At 36.3% G+C, this 24,140-nt stretch overlaps 3 protein-coding genes and 1 long non-coding RNA gene across 5 annotated transcripts; 3 read left to right on the top strand and 1 right to left on the bottom strand.

Moving 5' to 3' along the window:
- The first annotated feature begins 811 nt into the window (after nt 1–811).
- Nucleotides 812–2,398, top strand: LOC106329246 (GDSL esterase/lipase At3g48460-like). Its single transcript, XM_013767874.1, has 3 exons — nt 812–1,584; nt 1,701–1,882; nt 1,983–2,398. The coding sequence occupies exons 1-3, from the start codon at nt 940–942 to the stop codon at nt 2,302–2,304; spliced, it is 1,149 nt and encodes a 382-aa protein (XP_013623328.1). The 5' UTR covers nt 812–939; the 3' UTR covers nt 2,305–2,398.
- A 9,366-nt stretch (nt 2,399–11,764) lies between these two features.
- Nucleotides 11,765–12,577, top strand: LOC106332886. 2 transcript variants are annotated; one of them, XR_001268212.1, is made up of 2 exons: nt 11,765–12,017; nt 12,145–12,577. It is a non-coding gene; the product is annotated as an uncharacterized LOC106332886 (long non-coding RNA). The 2 variants fall into 2 exon arrangements; XR_001268213.1 differs by having other exon boundaries at nt 11,781–12,017; nt 12,092–12,577.
- A 188-nt stretch (nt 12,578–12,765) lies between these two features.
- LOC106335652 (telomere length regulation protein TEL2 homolog) lies at nt 12,766–17,508 on the top strand. The gene is made up of 12 exons (XM_013774232.1): nt 12,766–13,106; nt 13,199–13,304; nt 13,489–13,663; nt 13,805–13,990; nt 14,133–14,272; nt 14,550–14,826; nt 14,927–15,141; nt 15,312–15,410; nt 15,498–16,009; nt 16,105–16,868; nt 16,945–17,143; nt 17,256–17,508. The coding sequence occupies exons 1-12, from the start codon at nt 12,924–12,926 to the stop codon at nt 17,427–17,429; spliced, it is 3,030 nt and encodes a 1,009-aa protein (XP_013629686.1). The 5' UTR covers nt 12,766–12,923; the 3' UTR covers nt 17,430–17,508.
- A 492-nt stretch (nt 17,509–18,000) lies between these two features.
- Nucleotides 18,001–19,695, bottom strand: LOC106331935 (probable ubiquitin-like-specific protease 2B). Its single transcript, XM_013770375.1, has 7 exons — nt 19,454–19,695; nt 19,049–19,289; nt 18,757–18,933; nt 18,545–18,679; nt 18,381–18,462; nt 18,198–18,305; nt 18,001–18,105 (listed from the first exon to the last, which is right to left on the bottom strand). The coding sequence occupies exons 1-7, from the start codon at nt 19,530–19,532 to the stop codon at nt 18,028–18,030; spliced, it is 900 nt and encodes a 299-aa protein (XP_013625829.1). The 5' UTR covers nt 19,533–19,695; the 3' UTR covers nt 18,001–18,027.
- Between the last annotated feature and the right edge of the window lie 4,445 nt (nt 19,696–24,140).

Here is a 24,140-nt window from a genome sequence, read left to right as displayed (position 1 = left end):
CAAGTTTTGAGTCACAATTGGCGATTCTCCCTTATATATATCCAATATATTATCCATTAGATATGTTTACCCATATGGCCGTATTAATGCTACGGCAAAGACAAACTATTATAGTATAGTCATTTAAATTGTGTTAGACTAGGTCCGAGCCTAAGTATAATGCCACGATATTTTTTTAACACAAACTGGTAAAAGTAGAGACTCTCACAAAAAAAAAAACTAAAAATGTTAATAAAATATTACTTTAGATATTTCAAAACATACTTCAAAGTATCTAAAAAGTACTTTGAAGTTGAATTCTCAATATTCATAACAAAATATGAAAAAAATTATTTTTATCTTTGAAAAAAATTAGGTTGAAAACCCCATTAATTAAAGATGTTTAAAAGAACGAAACACTTCCAAAATAACATGTATAGTCTATTATTGTGACAACCATTATCGTTGTACTGCCATCTCCAAACTCTGCACAATTTTAAATAATGACAAAATACTAATAGTATACTGTAGTTAAATAATAACTGATTTAATATACTAAAATATAATGGATATCTAAAATGAAAATGCCACAACCGAAAATTAAAACTGTAAGAAAGCAACCATCTTACGTGTTAAGATCATAATATTTGTATCTATTCTCCAAAAATAAAAACAATCATCCAAATTTCAAATATTTGTGGGGGTTTATCATATTCAAATGTTTTTGTTATTAAAAGTTTAGCATATAAATGTTTATCATCAATTATAGAGATTAGAAAATACTATGAAATATGGGCATAATTCATCACATTCAACAATAAATCAAGTATTTTGATTTCCTTTCAAAATTCTTTTACCAGATTTCGTTAAAATCAATACACCACTTTTTCATTATATCCTCACCGGTCGCCCCCATATATATGCAGGTGATTTATTGAAAATCTCAAATTTCCTTTCACGATGCCTTTCTCCATCTCTCTTATCCTCGCAACCGCCGTCTCCGTCGGGATACTCTTCCTATCCACCATCTCCTCCGCCGCGCCAACTCTCGGCGTCCGTCGTCCATTTAACAGAATCTACGCCTTCGGCGACTCTTTCACCGACACAGGAAACTCACGAGCCGGCGAAGGCCCCGCTGGATTCGGACACTTGTCAAGCTTCCCTTATGGCATGACTTACTTTAAACGGCCAACGAACCGTTACTCCGACGGGCGACTCACCATTGACTTCGTGGCGCAGTCAATGAACTTACCGTTTCTGCCACCGTACCTCAGCCTCAGATCCACTAACGGCAGTAACGGCACTGCCACGGATAGTTACGGCGTCAACTTCGCCGTCTCTGGAGCAACGGTGATAAAACACGCTTTCTTCGCCGAGAACAATCTGACGCTTGATATGACTCCTCAGTCTTTAGAGACAGAGCTTGGCTGGTTCGAGAAGTATTTGGAGACACTTGGAACGAACCGGAAGGTTTCTTTGTTTAAAGATTCTCTGTTTTGGATCGGAGAGATCGGAGTTAACGACTATGCCTACACCGTTGGATCTACTGTGTCAAGCGACACCATTAGAGAACTTAGTATTTCAACCTACACAAGGTTCTTGGAGGTAACAATGTTTGCTAAACTTGTAGACCAGGCTGGCCTAGAACTTAACCAACCGGTTTGGTTTGGATTTATTCTCCTATGTTTGGTTTATAACCTTTTGTTGAATTGTAATTTCAGACATTGTTGAACAAAGGTGTGAGACATATGGTTGTACAAGGACATCCCGCAACTGGATGCTTGACGTTAGCGATGTCGCTGGCTGCAGAAGATGATCGAGACTATCTAGGATGTGTTCAGAGTGTCAATAATCAGAGTTACACTCACAATCTTGCACTGCAATACAAACTTACGCAACTTAGGTTAGTTTATATAATACTCTGTAACATTTTTAACCAATGTTGTTTCTTGTGCTGGTTTAATAAAGTGCTATTATTAACATTCTTTAATATAAAAATGCAGGATCAAGTATCCGAACGCTACAATAGTCTACGCAGACTACTGGAACGCGTACCGTGAGGTGATAAAGAACCCTAGCAAGTACGGCATCTCCGAAAAGTTCAAGGCGTGCTGTGGAACAGGAGAGCCGTACAACTTCCAAGTATTCGAGACATGTGGGTCGGCTACAGCCACGGCGTGTAAGGACCCGAGTCGGTACATTAACTGGGACGGAGTCCACTTAACCGAGGGCATGTATAAGGTTATGGCCGATATGTTCCTCGGCGGCAGTTTCACTCGACCTAAGTTTAGTTACTTGCTGAACAAGAAACTAAAAGGTTTATGATTAAAAGGTTTTACCGATTTCCATATATGATTGTATGGTTTTGGAGTTTTGACATTGTTTGTTGAATTATGACCACGCGAATCTTTTTAGACTCCTACTTATTAAAGCAAATCTGATGACACAGACGAAAAAAGTTAAAGAAGCTATCCAATGCATCTTTCAATCTATTATCTTTTCTTTTCAAAATATAGGTAGCTGTAGTTGTTTGAACAAAAAAAAAAAAAAAGGTAGCTGTAGTTGATGTTATAGCAATTTCAAACACGAGTAATTATACTCAAAAGAGCTTTATTGTGATAAAAAGAAAATACAAAAATTAAAGTAGCTTATGAGAATTTTCTTGTGCAAGAAAGGAGAAAACTTAAATTGTCACTATAAGCGCTGAATTTGTATTGATTAACATTCAAGAAATGAAAATATAATTGATTTCTGGCAATCCTCAAAGATACATCACTTGTTCATATATCACTTACATATATTCTGTTCAAATTGAATAAATCCCTAATATTCATGGGGTTGAGAGACATCAGAAGCCAGTCATAAGATTTTGGAGGTCTTATACAAAATAAAATTATTTACAAGTTATTTGATATTTATTTATAAATTTTACAAATATTTTTTTTTGTTTAAAAAAGGAGTTTTATAGTATAAAATTTATTAATATCAATATCATAAGAACACAAAATTCACCCAGTATTTTACAACTATTTTCACGAAATGTTTTTACAATTACTTACATATATTAAATGAAAATATATGTAATTGTTTTCATGAACCTTTATCCATTTATTGATTTTAATATATGTTTTTATTATAGCAAAAATACATATATAAGATATTATTTTTATAAAAATGGGTGTTCATAATGTAGGAGGTCTTATTAAAATGTTTCAACCAATGTCCACAAACCCAGCTCTCACTAGTTTTTTTTATATAAAAAAAATTGGATTTATGTCTAATAATTGATTAAAAAAATGAATACTAAGAAAAATAAAATGAAATAACTTTCATGTGTGTTGAAAAATAAATGGTAGGATTACTGAGTAGGAAATTTATTTTTGTATAAGCTAAAGTTATTTCATACATATGGGATATGTTAATCCCAAAGTGTAAAATATTTTATCTTTTTTTTTTGTAAATTTTTGAAAGTTTTACTTTATTTTACTTATTTTTTAAATCAGTAATGTTAAACAGATAATAAATAAATGATAAGTTTTGGTATTTTTTTAAAAACAATTCCGCATAAAATTGCAAATCTAAGATAGTCTAGTGTATTATGGGTTTTTAGACTCAGTTGTAGAACTAAGACTTTAAAAAGTTCAGAAGGTAAATGAGTGACCAGTGGAGATGAAAGACCTGCTCATAGCCCAGTTTATCAAGAACACTCAAACGACAATGTTGAGTCGTGGAGAAAGCAAAGAACGGGAGGGATCAACTTGATCCAAGACATAGATGCATCATCGCACTATAAGCTCGAGGGTTTGATTCTATGAAGCTCTGGATCCTGTTCTGATTAATCGATCTAACCTAGCGATTATGGAATCCGATGATCTTAAGGTTGTTCGATGAAATCGATCATTGCCCTCACGCCATATCGAGTAGATTGGTGACTTCCAGGAGGGGAGAGTAAGTCGACGAGCATCCTTACTCCCAGTTAGCTGCCTCAACTGGGTTATTGTATCATCCCAGCTCCCACTACAACAAAAAAGGGTTTTGATAGCAGTGGAATATAGTGTTTTTTTGCCTTTCTGCTATTGTTGACATATGCCTTACCTTTAGATAGCGTTTGTTTATTTGGAAACGCTATAATAGAGTGGTATATTCGAAAACGCTATGATAGCGTATGTTTAATAGCAAAACATAATGAAATGCTATATTTAGCTTTTTGAATCCCTAAACCCTAAACAAGTTTTTAAACCTCAAACTCTAAATATGAACCTTAAAACTATAATATATTCATAATAACTTGAAATATTAAACTTTAACTCAAAATTTATTCTTTTTATTTTAATATAACTTCCAAACACACAAACCTTAATTCCTCAATCAAATTCTATACCCTAAACCTTAACATCAAACATATATAAACCATACATTTACTAAATATAAACTTCGAATCTAAATTTTAATAATTTAATAAATTTCAAATCTAAATCTTAATCACAAATGTTTATATAATAACTCAACCCTTGTACTCTCAAAACTATAAACCCTTAAATCATAAACATAACCCTTTACACAAACTAATTAGACAAACCCTATTATGCAGTTTTAAAATATCATATAACCACAAAATTCTAATCAGAATTATATTTTGAAATCTTAAATTATAATATCTAATCTTTAAATTTCAGAATTTCTAAAACAATTAAAAAGAGATGCAAAAACAATTTTTATTGCTTTTTTTATGGCCATTGATTGATTATAATCTAAGGGATAAAATTATTTTTTTGATCTATCTTCGACCATATCTCCCATGGGCTAATATTTCTTTGTTAAAAATCACACTTTTTAGAAATTGATTGTTTTTGATCCGAAGGCCTAAAATCACTCAGTTATCTATCCTCACCTTTTTTTTTCTATTGGTTAACTTGTTTATGGCATAGATCACCATTTTCACCCTCGGATGATATTGAATCATCGGATGGGATTATTTTACTTTTATTTTCTTTTAAAAATTATATATTTTATGAGATCTGAAAGATCTCTGTGTGTTTGACGAGACAGAGAAGCGAGAGAGAAGAATAAGAGAGAATATAGCAGAGATGGAGTTCGTAGATGGTAGAGAAAGGAGAAGACGCGGTTGAAGCTTCACGACCACACTCCTTTTTTGGTCACCTCTCTGTGTGATTTTCTCAGATGGAGAAGAGATGGAGTTCTCATATCCGTCTTCGCCGGAGTGAGTCTCCACCAGCACCGCCAGTCTATCTCTCTAGATATCTCTCCCTTTCGCCACCGTCTCTCTCACCACCACCGGTCACCTCTCTCTCTCTATTTCTCCTTTAAATCTGTTTTTTTGTTCTCGTTAAAAGTGAGAAAGAGGTGGTGATTGTTAGCAGATGTGGTGGTCATTAGGGTTTGCAGCTAGGAGGCGATGGAGAAGCTGGTGGTCATCGGGCTTGCGGCGAGGAGGCGGCGGAGAAGCTGGTAGTCGGAGCAGAGTGGTGGTCATGGGGCTTGCAGCGAGGAGGCGACGGAGAAGTTGGTGGCCGTGAGAAGAGGTGGTGGTCATGGGGCTTGCGGCGAGAAACGGAGAAGTTGGTGAGGAGGCTGGCCCAAGAAGATTAGTTTTTGATTAGGTTTAATTAAGATTAGATTTAATTTTTAAAACATCTGATTTAGTGTTAAGTGTAAACGGATTCTTATCTTCTTTCAAATGTAATTTATAATGTTTAATAAAAAGTAATTTATTATCTTTTTATAATAATTAAACCTACAAATACATAATTCTGAAATAAATAAATTTAATGTAAATAATAACAATAAAACCATGTTATTAAAGAACATTTAATCGCATACAAAAAAACGCTATAATATATAACAACTAGGGCTGATCCGCGCTTCGCGCGGGATATTTGCTTTGATTAGGGTTATTTGCTTGCTTTGATTACTGTTGAAATGAACTATCTGTGTAAATTAAATTGGTTGGTAAGTTGTTAGTACAAAACTATATTTCATGTCTTGGGATTTTTGCTCTTATACCATCTTTCTTTTGAGGCTGTGATGTTCATTGCGTTTAGCAATTGCTGCGCTCAGTTGAATGTGTTTTTTGTTTTTGATTAAGTTATTTAAAGTAGTTTTATTTTTTCATGGTTACATACATGCATGTTTCCTTTTTCATGGTTATATACATGCATGTTTCCTTTTTCTTTACTCGGCGGATTATTGGAAATTATAAATATACGCTACCATTAAAAATATTTTTATATATATATATTTTATAAAAAATATTATCCAATGTTTATTCTACCTTGATTAGGACAATAATTTGAATATATCTTAGACTACAAATCATAAATATTTTCAGTCTTATGCATTTTTTTTCTTCAAGTAATTGTTACTTTTATTTCATTTTATACATTTCTCTTAATATTTATATATGCATCCATAATATTTTTAAAAATAATATTTTCATTTAACTAATGTATCTATTGTAATTTTAAATATATTATAGTTTTTGTGCACTTGATAAAAATATATTTGGCGTTGGTGGTATTTGTAGTGGTTGAGAACCTGAATGGATATTTACTTCCATAAAGTTTTTGAAAAATAATCTTAAGGATAAATCTCTTTTCTCAAATTCCATTTATTTTATTTGGACTTCAATTAGTATTTGAAAAGAAAGAGATTTGAGTGGTATTGCAAATAAAAAGGGTTCAAGATTACTAAGATTGGCACGTGGAGAGATAAGTAAAAAAGAAACATGATTTTTTTTTGATATTTTGAATGCGAGCGACACTCTTAAATCCAAGTACAGAGAGGCTTTTGAGAATCGTTTAAATTTTAAAGCTTTGTAAAAAATTTCAACCATATGTACATCAGCCACCCCAAAAGCAGACAAAATATCATTATTGATGAGAAAAATGGAGAGAACCCGAGATGTGTTAATCTTATTACTATTGTTGCAAAGTAGATTCTTGATTGCTCAAAGATGAGATAATGTTCGGGTCTGATGAACCAAAAGACCCAAAACAATAAACAAATCAGATATTGGATGTTGTCTTTTTTTTCTATTTGTGTGTCTTTCAAGTTGATGATTCCTAAAATCATCACTCTCTTGATCATCTATGTTTCTAAACGCTAGCTTTACCAAATGCTGCAGAGAAAGGTCATGATGCATATTCAATCTATTCTCATTAAGCTTCTTAAACCGCTTATTCAAATCATTAAACTTATCCTCACACAGCTGAGGCGAGACATGATAACCTCTCTCAAACAGAACTTCAGAAACAAATTTCCATTTGCTCTTTCTCTGTAAAGCCGCAAACTTTCTTCTACTACCACCATCCATACTTAAATCATCACCTATATAAGGCACGTCGGTTATCAGCAACTTCAACATCTTATCAGTCAACTTCATCACTGCCATGGAGACTTTTTAGCTGATGGATTCGTTGTGACCATCACCACCTTCCTCACTAAAACTTGGTTCATGATCATAACTCACTGAGTTATTCTCTCTTTCTCCTTTATGTTGCTCAGTCAATGGCATGTTGTGATTACATGTTTAAGCTGTAGGGAAGACCTTCAAGCGGTCTAGAATTGGGGTTGTGATGATGAACTCTCATGGAACCTTGTAGATCGAAACTTCTGTACGACAAAGCTCCACCACAGACCACACCTTCTTGAGGAAAATTCTCATCCCTTTCTCCCTCAAATCACTTCCTATGTGAGAAAAAAAAATCAAATATAAACAGATCAAGAACCGAATCCAAAAAAGTATAGACCTTTGTCACCAAAATGCGAAACCTCAAGTGATTGTACAAAACTATCAGCAGTGCTTCTTAACCTTTCGGGATTCCCAGAAACGCAAAAGCCTTGCCTCAACACGCTACTTGCACTGTCCCGCCTTCAATTCAGATAGATGAATCTGCGAAAGAAGCCATTATCAAAGAGTATGAGAGATATTTAACAGAGGAAATTTTCTGAAAAAGCAGGGTTTGGACCTCGAGTGCGATTCGACTGCCTTGATACCAAGGTTCTCGAGGAAAATTCGGTTGGCTTGAAGAAAAATGGTCCCCACAGATCCCAATCCCTAAACGCCTTCCGAAGATCCTCCCTATTCGGATTTGGAAACACCACCAGCTTCAGATTACTCATGATCATCGACAACTCCCTCTTCACCGTATCCCACACCGGCTCCGTCAACGTGTGCGGCGGAGACCCCAACCCGCTCCCCCCGATCGTCCTCGAACCTTCAAGCTTCCGAAGTTACCTGCCGGCGGAAGCGACAGAGGGGCTGGAACGGGCGTCACTTTCTGGGAGGTGGAGGAGGAAGATGGCGGAAGCTGAGGGAGGTTGGATTGGAAGAAGGGAGAGGAGAGAAGACTATGGTTTAGGGCTTGCGTAAGCCCACACACAAAGCCCATATCAATTGTATTCTAAGTTAAATGAAGCTGTGCATTTTGATGAAAAGGACACATGTCGTCTCCTCAAGCAGCGACTTTCTGACCTGGATCCTAGGTGGCAGCACAGGAGAGAAGAGAACACTACTTTATATATATAGATAAGATAGCAGTGTAAAAAGCTGTTATCTAATGTGTCTGGCCTACTATGACGGGCGATGATACATTTTATAAACCACTATCGTATCGTTAGATAGCGTTTTTCGTCCGCTAAGAAAAGCTTTTTTCTTGTAGTATTCGCAACGCCTGTAAGTTCCTCCGCAGAGCCATTGAAGACCAGATGGAACAATTAAGAACATATGATTTCTAGATTCTGGCAGTGAGTTGCAGAGGAAGGAAGTTGGAGAGACATCGAAGCCCCATCTAATCATTATGTCCTATGTTGAAAATCTATCGAGAGTAACAAGCCACGTTAAGAAGCTATGTCTTGGGATATATTATGAGGTCCAGATGAGAGGAGACTAAGATACATTTGGAATGTCACCTCGGAGATAAGTATACACCGCTCCAGTTGAATATGATTTGCTCATTTTCCTGCAATGTCCCATTCATATTGATCATCCTCATCTGTTAGGACCAGAGTTGTTAGGTATACTTGCAGATCTAGTTGGTCCTCTGTCCGAGCAGGTGGCAATCTCCAATTCCCATTAATAGATAATGATGTGAGGGTCACTCTTTTTGGGATCCCTAGATATGATGACGCAACATTTAGAAATGTGAAGATACTCTCATATGATGATCAATTGTCATGCCGAAGTCTAGTTGTAAGACCATTCCCAATTCTGCACTCAATTAGTGGATAGATCATATCTCTTGCTTTAGTTTGTTCGCAAACTAAGAGAACTTTGTGCTTGTCTTAACCGTCCAAAAGTTGCTGATTGATCCCCTCAGAATTATTTCTTTGAACCAAGCAACCCAAACATAATCTTCTCTAAAGAATAGTATCCCTACCAGCTTTGTTCCATGTAGTCAAGTCTCTTATACTCAGGTCACCTTGATCCTTAATGTTTGAGACTTTTTACCAGGAGACACGTGCTGAGTGAGTCCCCTCTAGTCCACCACTCCACAGGAAAGCTCCACACGTGGAATTGATTGCTTTGATACAAGCTTTATGTAGAATGAAGTAGGAGCACCAGAAGGTGGATATCCCTGAGATCAATGTTTGTATAAGAAGAAGACGACCAATAAAAGATAAGGTCTTGACTGTCCATGAGTTGAACTTTGTCTTGACTTGTTGTAGGAGTGGCTGACAGTCGTGGGGAGACAACTTTTTGGAAGTTAGTGGAACTCCTAGGTATCACTTTGGGAGGCACAAGTCATGCCTATTGAATCCTGAATAGCTGAGATTTTTCCATATGTCATACATGAGGAAAGGAAATTTGTTTTCTGGAAGCTCACTGCCAAACCCGATCTCTTTTCAAACTCATGAAGCGTCTGGAGTACAGTTTGTACTGACTCAATCGATCCATAAAATCAGTAGGTCACCGGAAAAAGAGAGATGGGCTAGCTTCGTGTGGTGGCAATTCTGATGGTAAGCAAGCTTTCCTTCTTCTGCCACTTTATTTAGCATCAAGGATATGCAATTCATTGCGATGAAAAAAGGTAGAGAGACAGAGTCTCTCATTGCCTCAATCCCCTCCTTCCTTTGAAATAACCACTAAATGTTCCATTATAACCCACAGTAAAATTTGTTTTGCAGATACATGATTACAACCAGCTAACAAACAAGTGAGAGAATTGAAGCGCCAGTAGACAGGAGAAGAGGAAGTCCCAGGATAAAGTGTCAAACACCTTATATCCACCTTTAAGATAATTCTCTTTGTTCCCTTGTTCTTACGATAGCCATTGACAAGCTCACTAGCTAGGACTGTGTTCTCAATTAAAAATTTATCCTTCACGAATGTTGTTTGATTTGGCACAATAAGATCTTGAAGTATAGGCTTTAGGAGAGAAACTAGTATTCTAGAAATGACCTTATAGAGAGTGTTTAGGCAAGAGATCGGTCTGTAGTCCACTATGCGTGATGCCCCGGGATATTTAGGGACAGGAGTTAGGATTGTCGAGTTTGCTGAGGATGGTAGGAATGATGAATGAAAGAACTAAGTGATGGAACTGACCACTTCATTTCTTAAGATACCCCAAGCAGTCTTGAAAAACCTGGAAAAAAGACCATCATGTCCATGGATTTATTTGGGTTAAGCTTGAACAGAATTTTGGTTATCTCCTCGGTAAATGGAAACGCTAACATCTGAGTTTGATGATGCAGGGAACATCAGAAGGGCATAAGGAGGTGAAACCAAGAATCCAGTGAGTGATGGCAGAGCGGGAGAGGGCCATCTGGTCCTAGAACCGACTTAAAATGATTGATAGCATAAAGACTCATTTCTAGTGGATTAGTTAAAAGGTCTCCTAAAGCGAGCAAGAATGACCTTATAGCACTGTAGCTGGCTCTCGCCTAACATATTCTATGGAAAAAGATAGTATTTTGGTCTTCTAGGCTCAACCAGTTGATCCTTGATTTTCGTTTGAAATAGCTTTCCTCTTTCTGCCTTTAGAAGTGCCAACTTTGGTTCAGGATGGTGGAAAGATTCAACACTTGGCGCCTCCAGTGATCGAACCTGCAAAATTTGAAGTAAATTGTAAGTTTCTTTCACTCTCTCTTGAATGTTTGGGTAGTTCTCTCTATTTAGATTTCTTAGGTCTCTCTTTATGCTCTTTAGTTTCCAACACAAGCTTGCGATACTTGTGCATATACTTTCGGCCTGAATCCAAGCATTACGAACCACTAGGTTAAATTTCAGGTGTTTGGTTAGATAGTTGAGGAATTTGAAGGGTTCGGTTATGCATAACATGCAACATCCTTGGTAAAAGAACTGTTACGTGGAAGCAAGAGATTACGATCTCGATTTCACTCTTTCTCTCTCAACTCATTCTTCGTCACTCGTTTTTTTATCAAGCATAAAGAAACAAAACAAAAGAGAATACATAGAGTTGTTCAACCAGTGTTCATCTCACGATGTGTGAGAGCTACTCCCTAGATCGAAGAATCTAATTTTATCTTATTTTCTTTACGTATAGATAATTATGCTATTATAGCGATGAAAAATATTATATAGACGAATCTACAGTCGAAAATTCTACCATCTTATGAGAATAAACGTCTGACTGTCCCAATTCGATCCGTCCTATAAGATCTATGTCTGATGGTACGCCCTGCACTATGATGAAGATTTTTTGTAACTTTTTTTTTTCTCAATAATCTATATAATTTGGATTTTATGTGATTTGAAGCTAGACTTTTTGGTATAAAAACATTAATGAACCCTAATGAAACTTCTATGCAAAATAATTTTGTCATATTATTTTGCTCTCTCTCTACTTGCTCTAACTTCTTCTCTCTACAAAGTTTCTTAATCAAAGTTGATTGTGTCGGTGGCTGGTGGCCCTGCCGCCGGTTACCATCTTGTTCATTTTGTTTTTTTTTTGGTTTGTAAAATACTTTCGATCTACGGATTGAGCTTATTTCGCTTTGGCGATATGTTTTTCGTTAGGTGATTTTGGATGTGCTAAGTTTTACCCAGATCAGAGCTGGTAATCACTCTTTACTTTTCTCCCACATGGGTTAAAACTAAATAAGGTTTTCAATCTTTGCATGTGAATTTCAGAATCTTCGAAAGAGGTTCAATTATGGGGCCTAATTAGTTTCTTCGTTTCATAGAGCATGCTTGTAGTTTAATCAGGTGTAATCTCTTCACTTTCTGAAGAACTTTGGCTGTAGCAGTGAAGTCTCCTCAGCAAACGAGAAACAAGATTTTGGAATATGTCACGATGGTTCTAGAACAGAATAAGCAGAGTCGAGGTCAATAGACGTCTCGACATATGTTTTGTCTCTTATCCATCGCCACTTCCCAGATTTAAAGCTTTGATGAAATTTGAAAAGCTGATGAATACGTCAAGTGACTTCCATGTGAGGGTAGCAAGTGATGATACAAGAAAGCTTCGACGCCGGAGCGATGAAGATGAAGATGACGACAACCGGTGGATTCCGGTGAAAACTTGCGCAGATGTGTTTACTTGACTTTTGACACGTGTATAGTTGATGTACTTAAAACTTCCTCATCTTTTTACACGTGTAGTAAATGTGTCTTGTATTCTGTATCACACTTGCGTTTGTGCTTAATACAAGTAAAAGTTGATAAAAAAAAAAAAATCAGATGAGAACGGAAAGGCTGGCCGCAGAGGCCCAAAATGATTGAGAAGTAGCTACGTTGGGCCTGAAAGCATCTAGAATCATTCTGTTTGGTCGCAGTGATTTGTGAAAATAATTTCATCGATTTTCCTTCAGTAGAATCTACAAATTTTCCGAGAAAATCACTAATCTCCGATGGTTTGACAAGAAAGCAAGGAGAACATCGTGGGAAAGAAGACTTGAGACCGAGAGATTACGTCTGATTATTTTCTTAAAATTTAATTTTAATTTGGCACCCTACACAGTCCATGGCCGAAGCAGAGAGTAAGGAAGCACTTGAGACAAAACTCGTCGATAAGGTCGGAGAAGCCATCTCTGCTATTGGCGACGCCAAGCACGTCGACCAAGTCATCTCCGCTGTTCATTCCGTCGCCCTTCTTATCTTCCCGGTCGATCCAACCACTCGTATCGGTGACAAATACGGAGAAAAGGTTTGTATTTATCGGTGTCCTGTCTAATTTCGAAATTCTCGACATAGGAGTCTATAGTTTTACTTATGATTATGTCTTTTGTCGCCACACAGGTCTCTAGCTCCCTTGTTCCTTGTGCAAAAGATGATAGAAGTGATTGGTCTCAAACGTTTTACCGAGGTGTTGCGTTTCCAACGTTTGCTCGCGTTTTGTTGCTTGGTAAATCAAAACTCACACCTTTTTTTATTTGTGTTATGGTTAGGCAAGTGTGACTTTGCTTCTTACTTCCTTGTAGTTTGTTACTGTGTTCTGTTAGCCCTGGTTGGTTTGAGTTTGTTTCCTTGATCTTATTGGGAAGTTATGTTTGTGTATGTTCAACTAGTTCTTGTTTTTTTAAATTCAGATGTTGCATCGGATTGGCTCTCTTGCTTCCCTGTTTCAGTACAGTCACATTTGTATGATTCGTTCTTCTTAGATGGGCCTGTTGTCGAGGTTGTTCAGGTCTTGGTTCCGTTCCTACACCATGTCGACAAAAATGCTGCCGCTGATGCCAATTCTGTCCAGACCAATGTGGAAAGGTGCCCGAAAAGCACAATTCTTTTCTGTCTTTTTCATTCATTCATTCATTTTATAGTGGTATATTTAGACTCTAGTTGATGCAAATGTTAGTATCAGTATATTCTTAGCCTGTCAGTGATGTGACTTTGTTGTGATGACAGATTGCTTATATTGTGTTTGCTTGAAAACGCTGGAGTGCTTAAAATGACTAAAGAAATTGGTGATTATTATCAAGGAGACAGTTCCAGGAACGGAAATCTCAAGCCTTTGTTATCAAGGCTGTCACAGATACTGACCTCCATTCCTGATAAAGCACGGTTGAAAGCCCCGCCTTTACTTTCCTCTCAGTATCCTTTTCTCTGTGCACACAGACTCTAGCGCCTTCAGTGTGATCTATTTTAGCCCTCTTTTAAGTAACTAGATATCTTTTTTTATGTTAACTATCATATACAATAAGGTCAGCGTTTGTCTTTGACATGAGTCCTTAAGCTTATACTTCAAGCACATTACCAATCAGCTTCTTCAAATATTAGACGACAGAGCTTCCTGCAATGAGGCTAACAGCACAGATATTGTTTTATCATTTGTGGGGGAAATGTTTTCCCGTATCTGTCGACGCGGATTATCAGGTATATATATGCTCCGAGCATTTCACTTCTCAACCTACTGTGTAGTTTCTTTGTGGATTTTGAATTACCATGGACTTGCTTGTATTCACGTTTTGTCCCCTGCAATGGCTGAGTTAGGAGAGTGTCGTCGCTACAGATAGGAGAAAGGATACGTTATAATAATATTTTTAGTACTGATGGTGTGACTATGTGTTTTTGATTAGAGTTATTTCAGTAAACAAAATTTGATGTACTTCTTAGTAATTTTTATTCTGTTTTTTTTTTTTTTAATTTACAGATTTGCTGTTAAGTGAAGTAACACCTCATGTCCTAGCTCATGTTAGGAGATTACTAAACTCAAATAAGGGTTCCGTTGAGATTGAATCATTTCAGTTGGATCCTACATCCCAGATTTGGTCGAAAACTATGGAAGCAGTGACTGATCCATATGCTGTTGAGAAAATGGCTGAACAACTTTTACATCAGCTATATGCTGAGCATGCAAGTGATGTTGAAGCTTTCTGGACTATTTGGACTTTGTTTCATCGCAATGTGAAACATCAGGCATCTGTGAGGTGTGCAAAAATGTTTTTGTTGGTCTTTTTTCAAAGAAGATAGATTTGTTGTCTATTGGTTTTTCCCATTTTAGTGTATTTTGTGGACTTAATATTTCAGGTCCATATTCGTTGACAAATTTCTGCTGTGGAAAGTGTTTCCTATCCGTTGTCTGCGATGGATCTTACAGTTTTCGGTTCTTGAGTGCCCACCGGTTACTAATACACTTGCTAAAGGTGACATCACGCAAGGACTGCTTGAAACAACGCAGCGAATAGCCTCAGTTTGGTCAAAAGGGGAGTTTCTGCAGTCCATCCCATTGGAGCAGCAAGCTTGTATCCTCATCTTGTTTTTAAACCTGATATATGTAGATGCATTAATCACACATTGTAGGTTTGACTAGGCGTATTGGTTAATCACTGTGTAGATGGTGAAGAAATGTTTTAATCTTCATGCTACTGTTTAAAGAATTCCAGCTCCTGTGTTCCCATAATATATGTTGCAGATATAACTACAGCTCTTGGGCTTTGCCTGGAGAACATGTCAAGAGAGGAACTAGATAGAACGAAGGATGTAATGCACAACATTCTCCAAGGAGTTAGCTGTATATGACTCATCTCTCTCAGTATCTTTGGGAAAGAACTCAAACGCTTAATCGGTCTTATGTCTTTTGCTTGTTATTTGCAAACAGGTAGACTGGAAAACCCAGGAGATCTGGTACGGAAAATGGCAAGCTCTATTGCCTTTATGTTCTCTAAAGTTATTGACCCGAAAAATCTTCTCTACCTTGATGATTCATTTACTGGGAATGCAATTGACTGGGAATTTGAGTTGCAAACGGCTGTTGGAGGGGTCCGGCCAATCACGAGTTCAATGGAAAATGGAGACGGTGAAACCAAAACATCCTCCTCCTTAACTGAAGTAAGAGACTCTAGCCGCAGAAACAAGGAGAAGAAAAATCACAAGAGCAAGGACATAGCTAATTTTGTATTGGCTGATCCAGATGAAATTGTTGATTTGGCTACTTTAAACTGTGGAACAGAGAGTGATGGTGATGATAACGCCAGTGTCAGCTCAGATAATTCAAGTGTTACTTCTTTGGAGCCATATGATCTATTAGATGATGACAAGGATTTAGGGAAACAGTTTACACATTTGGTTGATGTTGTTGGAGCTCTTCGGAAGACTAATGATGCTGATGGGGTACGTAAATAGAGAGAATCGTCTCTGACGTTAGAAACTTGCATATTAAGGTTCAACACAAAATTGCTAACTTTTATGAAAATGGCGTCTTGCAGGTGGAGAAAGCGATATATGTTGCAGAGAAGCTTGTGCGAGCATCTCCGGATGAACTGACTCATATAGCTGGTGATCTTGCTCGGATTCTTGTACAGGTTCGCTGCTCTGATATAACAGTCGAAGGTGAAGAAGATTCAGCAGAAGAGAAGCGGCAAAGAGCTCTAATAGCATTGCTCGTGACCCGTCCCTTTGAATCCCTGGAAACTCTTAACAGTGTGTTGTATTCGCCTAACGTAGACGTAAGTCAGCGGATAATGATACTTGATGTCATGTCGGAAGCAGCTCGAGAGCTTGCTAATACCAGGACACTGAAACCTAAACACCAAGCACGTGGACCTCTTATATCGAATATCTCAGATCCTCAACCCTGGTATTTGCCTAGCGATGCGAGTGCCACATGGAAAAAGATCGAGGAGACAGGATCTTTTCATCTTAACTGGACCAACCGATACGAGAGGGAGCTACAGCCGAAACCTGGACAGAAGATGAAAGGGAAAACTCGAAGGTGGAGCCTGAGATCAGGAGATAGAGATCAAAGTAGTACTGACTGGTCACAGAATAGGTTTCTGCTATACGCAGCAGCATTTATGCTTCCAGCCATGAAAGAGTTTGACAAGAAACGACATGGTGTTGACTTGCTTGGTAGGGACTTTGTTGTCCTTGGGAAACTTGTTCACATGCTGGGAGTCTGTATGCAGTGTGCATCAATGCATCCAGAAGCATCTGCGTTAGCTCTCTCTCTTCTAGATATGTTACAACGAAGGTACACATCATATCTTTTTTTTGTCTATGATCCAGACTTCAGCACCTTATACTGAATGCTTGATAACTTAATACAGGGAAGTCTGCAATCACCCAGAAGCCTATGTCCGAAGGGCGGTTCTTTTTGCAGCCTCTTCTGTTTTGATTGCTCTTCACCCTTCTTACATAGTCTCAGCCTTAGCTGAAGGAAATTTTGAACTTGCCAGAGCTCTTGAATGGATCAGAACGTGGGCTCTTCAAGTAGCTGACTCAGATATCGACCGAGACTGCTACTCGGTAAGTCGTACATTCTCCGTAGTAGATATTGGTTATATAACTAAAGGACATAAAGTCTTTCATTAGCTTAAACAGTCTTACAATTTGGCTTATGTTCTGTGTCTTGTCTTAGATGGCTTTGTCATGTCTCCAACTTCACGCCGAGATGGCTCTCCAAACTTCCCGAGCTTTAGAATCAGCTGGTGGGAATAGCAGCAGCATGGGACCGATGAACATAAGTCTACCTTCTGGTATCTCTAAGCTGACATCAATCAAACTTCCTTCTTCAAATGTTCATCTTTGTTGACTTGGCTATAATCGCTAATATAGCAACATTTCTTGAACTAAATAAACTTGTTGTGTGTTAATTCGAATTTTGATATCTATTGCAATTTGCAAGTGTTTGTTTTGAAAAATAGGAACTTGTTCCTTATAGCTGAACCAAATACCAACTTGATATTCTCTCTATAAGGTGATTTTTTAATCATTTTGATTCACAAATTAGATTAAGAGTACACACCATTTCAACAGCCGACGACTAAGTCAGCTGCTGATAAAATAACGTGCTAAAATCAGAAAGATTCATGACTTGTTCCATACCGATTTATTTTATGGTCAACGGCGTAAGCTTTAAAATCAACTGGTTACCACTTAAATATGAGTAAATATAACACAGGCAGGCCTGGCCAAAACCAGAACAACAGTTTAATATATCAAAGAACCTAAAAAGATAAATACTATCCACAATGGGGTTCTTAAGATTCCTCCTCTGATGAAGTTTGAGATTTCATACCAACTGATAACATCCTCAGGATCTCTTTTTACCCTTTTGAATCTTCTGATCTTCTACTAATCTTCTGCGCTATGCTGATGTCTTGTAGCCGTTAAAAGTTAAAACACTTTGGTCAACGAATGGCTCCCAAAGAATCAAATGTATTGCAGAAATCTTCCAAGTCTTGATGGCTAAACCAGTCCTCTTTCAACTGCATATTTTAAACCAAAAAACAAAAAACACGAAACAAACTTATCGCTAACAATGAGAAAAATGATTGTTAAGTGATGATAATAAACTTACGAAACATGGGTAACTGTCGATGTTGAAGCTGCAGGCGTTTTCTATAAACCGATGAATGTAGTATAGAACAAAGCTTCCACATTCCACATCATTTGTTTGCTGTGGAACCTGAAACTATGACAAGTCAAATCCAATTCTGAGATATAAGCATCAAGAAATCCGAAATTAGATTGGAGTTATTACATCTGGCGCATGGAGAGGGATATCATCAACCAAGCTCGAGTCTTCACTTCTTCCCTCGATTCTGAATATGTCCAACACAAACCTGAAAGACAAAGAAGAAGCTACAAACATGTTACTCACCAAATACCATTCAAGAAAGAGAGAGAGAGAGAGAGAGTACTTGCTTTCTTATATCAGGTTCAAGCCGCTGCGCAGTCTCAGTTGTTTTCAGTGAATCAAGAAACAGCATGCATGTCTTCTCGTTATCATCATCAAGATCTTCCCCAAAATTGCAAAAGATCAACAAAGTCCAATGGCTCCTAAATGGAATCATAACACTAGAGTTAAACAACTGAAAACGTATCAAGAACATTATATGGCAAGAAAATGAACTTACCAATAGACGATAGGAAGAAAAACATATTCTTTTGAGAAGATCTGTTTCGCCTTTACAGATTCGAAAACACTGCTTCTAACTCTCTCGTTTTCGCTTTTGTACATACTAAACCATAGACAATCTACGTACACAAAAGAGTTCTTTTTCTCATCCAAGACGTCCTTCTTCCACAAAACCCTATTCAAAAGTAGACCAATCAGAGAAAAGACATTGATAAAAAAACACAGTAAACATTCTTTTCTTTTTTTTGAAAGAGTAAAAGAGATGATTGATTGATTGATTGATTGATTACTCTAGATAGTTTATGAATATGTTGGAGTTGAGTTTTTTCCGTAGCTTGGAGACTAAGTACTTGCACTTGACCCTTCTTCTTGACCTTTCACGACGTGTGCATTCCTCATAGAAACAAGGGGCAGTGACTTTGAACAACTCAAACTCTTCCTCGGTTAGTTTGGGTTTAGAATCACGCGTGTTCAGATAAGCAATATGCTTCCAACATGATCTGTGGTTTTCATATTCATCTTCCTCAATATCTGTAAGAAAAAAAACAATATAATGCAGAACTAAAATTATCAAGATTTCATTGTAATCCGACATACAAAGTCCCAAACTTTTCTGAATCGAATTTTCCAAAACCCTAATCCCCAAAATTGCAGAGATCAAAAAAAAAAAAAAAAAGAATGGAGGCAATCATTACCCTCAATTATAGTAACAGATGCAGGAGGAGCAGTGACGGCTTTGGTATTTCTAACACGATTACTTCTTCTTCTTGACATTGAAGAAATACTAAGCGAGAGAGAGAGAGACAGGTCAGTGAGTTTCTATACTTCTTCTTCTTCTTCTTCTTCTCTTCTCTGTTCCTTCTCTCTTCGTGTCTAAAGTCTCAACCTTTTTTTTACTCTTGGTAGTTCCCTACCATAATGTACCTTTGCCGAATACGAAAAGCTCCTTTTTTGGCCCTTGATTTTGTTCCATTAGTCAACGATTCTACGGTCAAGATGACTTCAAGTCTTGTCAACCCAACTTCATTGGCATGTTTACGTAATCGGGCTTTGTTGAACATCGAGACCCAACAACAAAATTAAAAATCTACAAATTTAATCCCATAAATAGGGTGGGCGTTCGGGTACCCATTCGGGTTCGGTTCGGGTCTATTCGGGTTTCGGATTTTCGGGTTCAAAGATTTCAGCCCCATTCGGGTATTTCTAAATTTCGGTTCGGGTTCGGTTCGGATCTTTGTGGGTTCAGTTCGGGTTCGGATAACCCATTTAAATTATTTTAAAATTTTTAAAATTCATTATATACTTTAAATTTCTCAAAATCTATAAACAAAACAATATATTACATATAAATTTGAATAGCATATGTCAAAGTACCTAAAATTAACATATAAATTGGTTTGGTTTGAATATTTAGATTGAGAATCAATAAGTATTGTTGGTGATTTGAGTATACTTTAGCTATTTTAGACATGTTACTTTTGACTATTTGTATATATTTATAAGTATTTTGGATAAGTTAAAAGTATCTTATATATTTTGATGTTCTTAATATATATCAAATCTAAAAATAATTAATATATATAGGTATATAAATCAATTTCGGATATAATCGGGTACCCGAAATACTTCGGTTTGGATCGGGTTCGGTTTCGGTTCTCTAAATACCAAAATTTTGAACCCATTCGGATATTTAATCAATTTCGGTTCGGGTTCGATACTACTTTTTCGGATCAGGTTCGGTTCGGTTTTTCGGATCCGGGTTTTTTGCCCAGCCCTACCCATAAACATGACCGACTACAAAGACACATCAGTAGTGACGCGTATTGAACACGCGGCATCCATGCGAGGTTGAAATCGCTGGCACCGCTCCGCCCTTGATCCGCCGCTGCGATACTCCTCCATCTTGATGTCTTTGGCAACGATCCATACTCTGTTTTGGTGCCTCGTTCTTTCCGATTTTTAGCTACCTTCCACCACAATTGTGACCTTCTATTCGGAGATACCCTCATTCACCGTTGATTAAGACCTAGGCCCTGTTCGTTTGCGATCCATCTGGGTGAAGATGCAAATCGATGTTCGTTTTGTGCATTATAATGCTACATCCAGATGGATCACCCAGCTGAATTTTTAAAAACTCATCTTAAATTCTCACCCAAATGAAAATGAGTCTTGATGGTGCATCTGGATGCAGATGCATCTAGTTCAGTCCAAAATGATAAATGACAAAAATGAACTTTTAAAATCAAAATATTATTTTCAAACCCTAAATTTTTTTTTTTTTGCATATACATTTTCTGATATAACCAAAAAATGTATTTTTTCGCAAAAACTGAAAAACACACTTTCCGGCCTAAACCGCAAGATGCGTTTTTCCGCAAAAAAACGTAAAACACACATTTTCATAAAAACACATTTTTCGGCTAAACTAGTAAAACCGCACTTTTCGACCAAAACCGAAAAAACGCTTTTTCCCGCCAAAACCCAAAAAACGCATTTTCCCGCCAAAACCCAAAAAACGCATTTTCCCGCCAAAACCCAAAAAACGCATTTTCCCGCCAAACTCCATAAAGCATTTTCTGGCCAAAACCGGAAAAATCATTTTCTCGCCAAAACCGGAAAAACGCAATTTTCTCGCCAAAACGGGAAAACGCAATTTTCCCGCCAAAACCGGAAAATGCATTTTCTCGCCAAACCGGAAAACACAATTTTCCTATCAAAACAAGAAAACAGAATTTTCCGCCAAAACCGGAAAAACGCATTTTTCCGCCAAAACTGGAAAATAGAATTTTCCCGCCAAAATCGGAAACAGAATTTCCCGCCAAAACCGGAAAATAGAATTTTTCCACCAAAACCGGAAAAATGCATTTTCCCGTCAAAACCGGAAAAACGCATTTTCTCGCCAAAATCAGAAAAACGTATTTTTCCCGCCAAAATCGGAAAAACGCATTTTCCCGCCAAAATCGGAAAAATGTATTTTCCCACTCAAAACCGGAAAAAATGTATTTTTCTCGTCGAAACCGCAAAAATGCTTTCCCCGCCAAAATCGCGAAAATACTTTTCCCGTCAAAATCGCGAAAATACTTTTCCTGCCAAAATCGTGGAAAAATACTTTTTCCCGTCAAAAACACTTTTCCCGCCAAAACCGTAAAACACATTTTTCCTGTCCAAACCGCAAAACGTATTTTTCCGCCAAACCCATAAAAACGTATTTTTTCGCCAAAAACACATTTTTTCTCAAAACCCGCAAAAATATTTTACGCCAAAACCGTAAAAATGCTATTTTTCCGCCGAAACGTAAAAAGTTATATTTTAATCATTTTATTAACAAGTCCACCTGGATGTAGATGGAAGTTAAAAAAAATGAAAAGCAAACGAACATAGTTCATTCAAATGATTCATCTAGATGCATGGACGAAATGAAGAAACGAACAACACCTAGATGGAGTATCTGGATAAGACATTTAGATGGACCATCTGGATGAATCTCGGAGATGTACAAACGAACAGGGCCCTAGAAGGCTTTAGTCAACCTGAAAAAAAGAACATGCGTTGGACCGCTATAAGCGCCAACTATTCTTGAATCTCCTCCAAAATGGCTGTTTACCTCCATCAAACCCGATCATTTCTCAAACAGAGATACTTTCCACAAACATCGTATATGACTAATAGACAAGGAAAGACTGGTTCTCTTGAGAAATGATTGAAGTGAAACGGTAAAAAAGTGATTCCCATTTATTGGCCATCGAGATACTTATAAAAACCAGTGGAAAGTATATTGGTCATCTTCATCAAAGATAAAAGAATTGATTGAAGATCAGCTTCGATGAAGAACAAGAAAACACAACAAGAAAAGACATCGCCAAGGTGAAGACGTATGATCCTCATCGTAAGAGAAATTCGGCTAACCCGAAAAGATAAAGATCTTTATATTACAATAAAAAGGGGTGGCTACCGGCGGCGAAAGAGCTCGCCGGCCACCGAAACGTAGATTTGATTTTTGGAAAATTGAGAGAGAGAGGTTAGAGCGTGTGGAGAGAGAGTTTTTTGGGCTAATTTTTTACTTTTTATCTATGCTATTATTTTAAAGATGATTTTAATTTGTCAATAAAAAATTCCATTTTTTAGTTTATTTTCAAAAAATAGCCGCAGAAGTAGAAGAAAATGACCAAAATAAATTTTATTACAAAGTAAAAATATATTTATATCATATGGTTAACTAATGTAGACTTATGGTTTAGATTTAAAAGGATGAGATTTTGAAGATAAAATTTCAAATTAAAAAAAGAAAAATAAATATTAAAATTTTAAAAATAAAAAGACTATTTTGATCATTTTCTTCTTTAAATGTTATTTTCGTGATAAAAACTTAAAAAAAACTATTTAAAAATTGCCCGTTGTCAATGCATCCATAATTTTAGGAAGAGTAACTAGTTTTAATTATATTTTTTATTCAAAACTCTATCTTAGAATTGATATTTAAGATAATTAATTAAAAATAGATATTAATAAATATATTGGTATAATCAGTTTTATGCCTTATATTTACTTTATGATTTAAATAGTTTGTATTACATCCATATATTGTGATATTAACGACTGATATCATTGCCAAATTCTCTTGTTCATATAAGAAATATAGATCCGATTAAAGATTATTTACAGATTAAAGTGTTGAAATTTTAAAATACATGAAAAAAATCAAAAAATTGTTTCAACGATATTGGTGTGTTTTAGATATCTTATTAAGTATAATATTTTTTTATTAATTTGTATTAATTATACGATTTGGTGTTAATCAATTATATTTTCAGGATTTAATTTATGTTTCTGCTATGAATATTCTATTGGTAACTTTAATACTAGATAAATTAATTACCACAAAAATTAATAAATTTCACTAATTTTAGATATGACCGATTCAAAATAGGACACAATTTTTTTAAGATAATATAGTGTATAACAATCCATAATGGTAGGAGTATTTTTCAAATATAACATTAAAATTTCATATTAATAATTAATCTGTACATTTTGTATAAATATAAACAAAACATTGTATTGTTTTACAATGAAATAAATATCTAAATATTTTTAACAGTTCAAAACATTTTGATATTGTTTTACCATTTTACATATTAAACACTTTTACATTATAGAATACCTATTTTATATAAACCATTAGATTAATTAATATATAAACCAAGCGAAAATGATTTTTCTTATTTTATATAAAATAACTTTAAAATAGATACATGATAAACACACAAATCATTTATTTACATCTTTAATGAAATATTTTGATTATTTTATATATTCATAATAAAAACGTGTCTATTGTTATCTTAAGGAATTTAGCATCTTAATTTCCCACATAAAATTTTA

The sequence above is a fragment of the Brassica oleracea genome, chromosome C3 (genome assembly GCF_000695525.1).
Source record: "Brassica oleracea var. oleracea cultivar TO1000 chromosome C3, BOL, whole genome shotgun sequence".
Classification (NCBI taxonomy): Eukaryota; Viridiplantae; Streptophyta; class Magnoliopsida; order Brassicales; family Brassicaceae; genus Brassica; species Brassica oleracea.
The sequence above is the reverse complement of the archived record's forward strand: the minus strand, read 5'-3'. Positions and strand labels throughout refer to the sequence as shown.

Bases quoted from the DNA above. Each gene is read 5' to 3' on its own strand.
- LOC106331935 (XM_013770375.1), bottom strand. From the start codon at position 19,532: ATGTCAAGAAGAAGAAGTAATCGTGTTAGAAATACCAAAGCCGTCACT. The intron at 18,463-18,544 runs GCAAGTACTCTC...TTTGTCTTTCAG, and splicing joins CTTGAACCTGATATAAGAAA to GTTTGTGTTGGACATATTCA. The intron at 18,106-18,197 runs GTAAGTTTATTA...TAAAATATGCAG, and splicing joins TCGACAGTTACCCATGTTTC to TTGAAAGAGGACTGGTTTAG.
- LOC106329246 (XM_013767874.1), top strand. From the start codon at position 940: ATGCCTTTCTCCATCTCTCTTATCCTCGCAACCGCCGTCTCCGTCGGG. The intron at 1,585-1,700 runs GTAACAATGTTT...TTGTAATTTCAG, and splicing joins CCTACACAAGGTTCTTGGAG to ACATTGTTGAACAAAGGTGT. The intron at 1,883-1,982 runs GTTAGTTTATAT...ATAAAAATGCAG, and splicing joins TACAAACTTACGCAACTTAG to GATCAAGTATCCGAACGCTA.
- LOC106335652 (XM_013774232.1), top strand. From the start codon at position 12,924: ATGGCCGAAGCAGAGAGTAAGGAAGCACTTGAGACAAAACTCGTCGAT. The intron at 13,107-13,198 runs GTTTGTATTTAT...GTCGCCACACAG, and splicing joins GTGACAAATACGGAGAAAAG to GTCTCTAGCTCCCTTGTTCC. The intron at 15,142-15,311 runs GTATCCTCATCT...TATATGTTGCAG, and splicing joins CCCATTGGAGCAGCAAGCTT to ATATAACTACAGCTCTTGGG.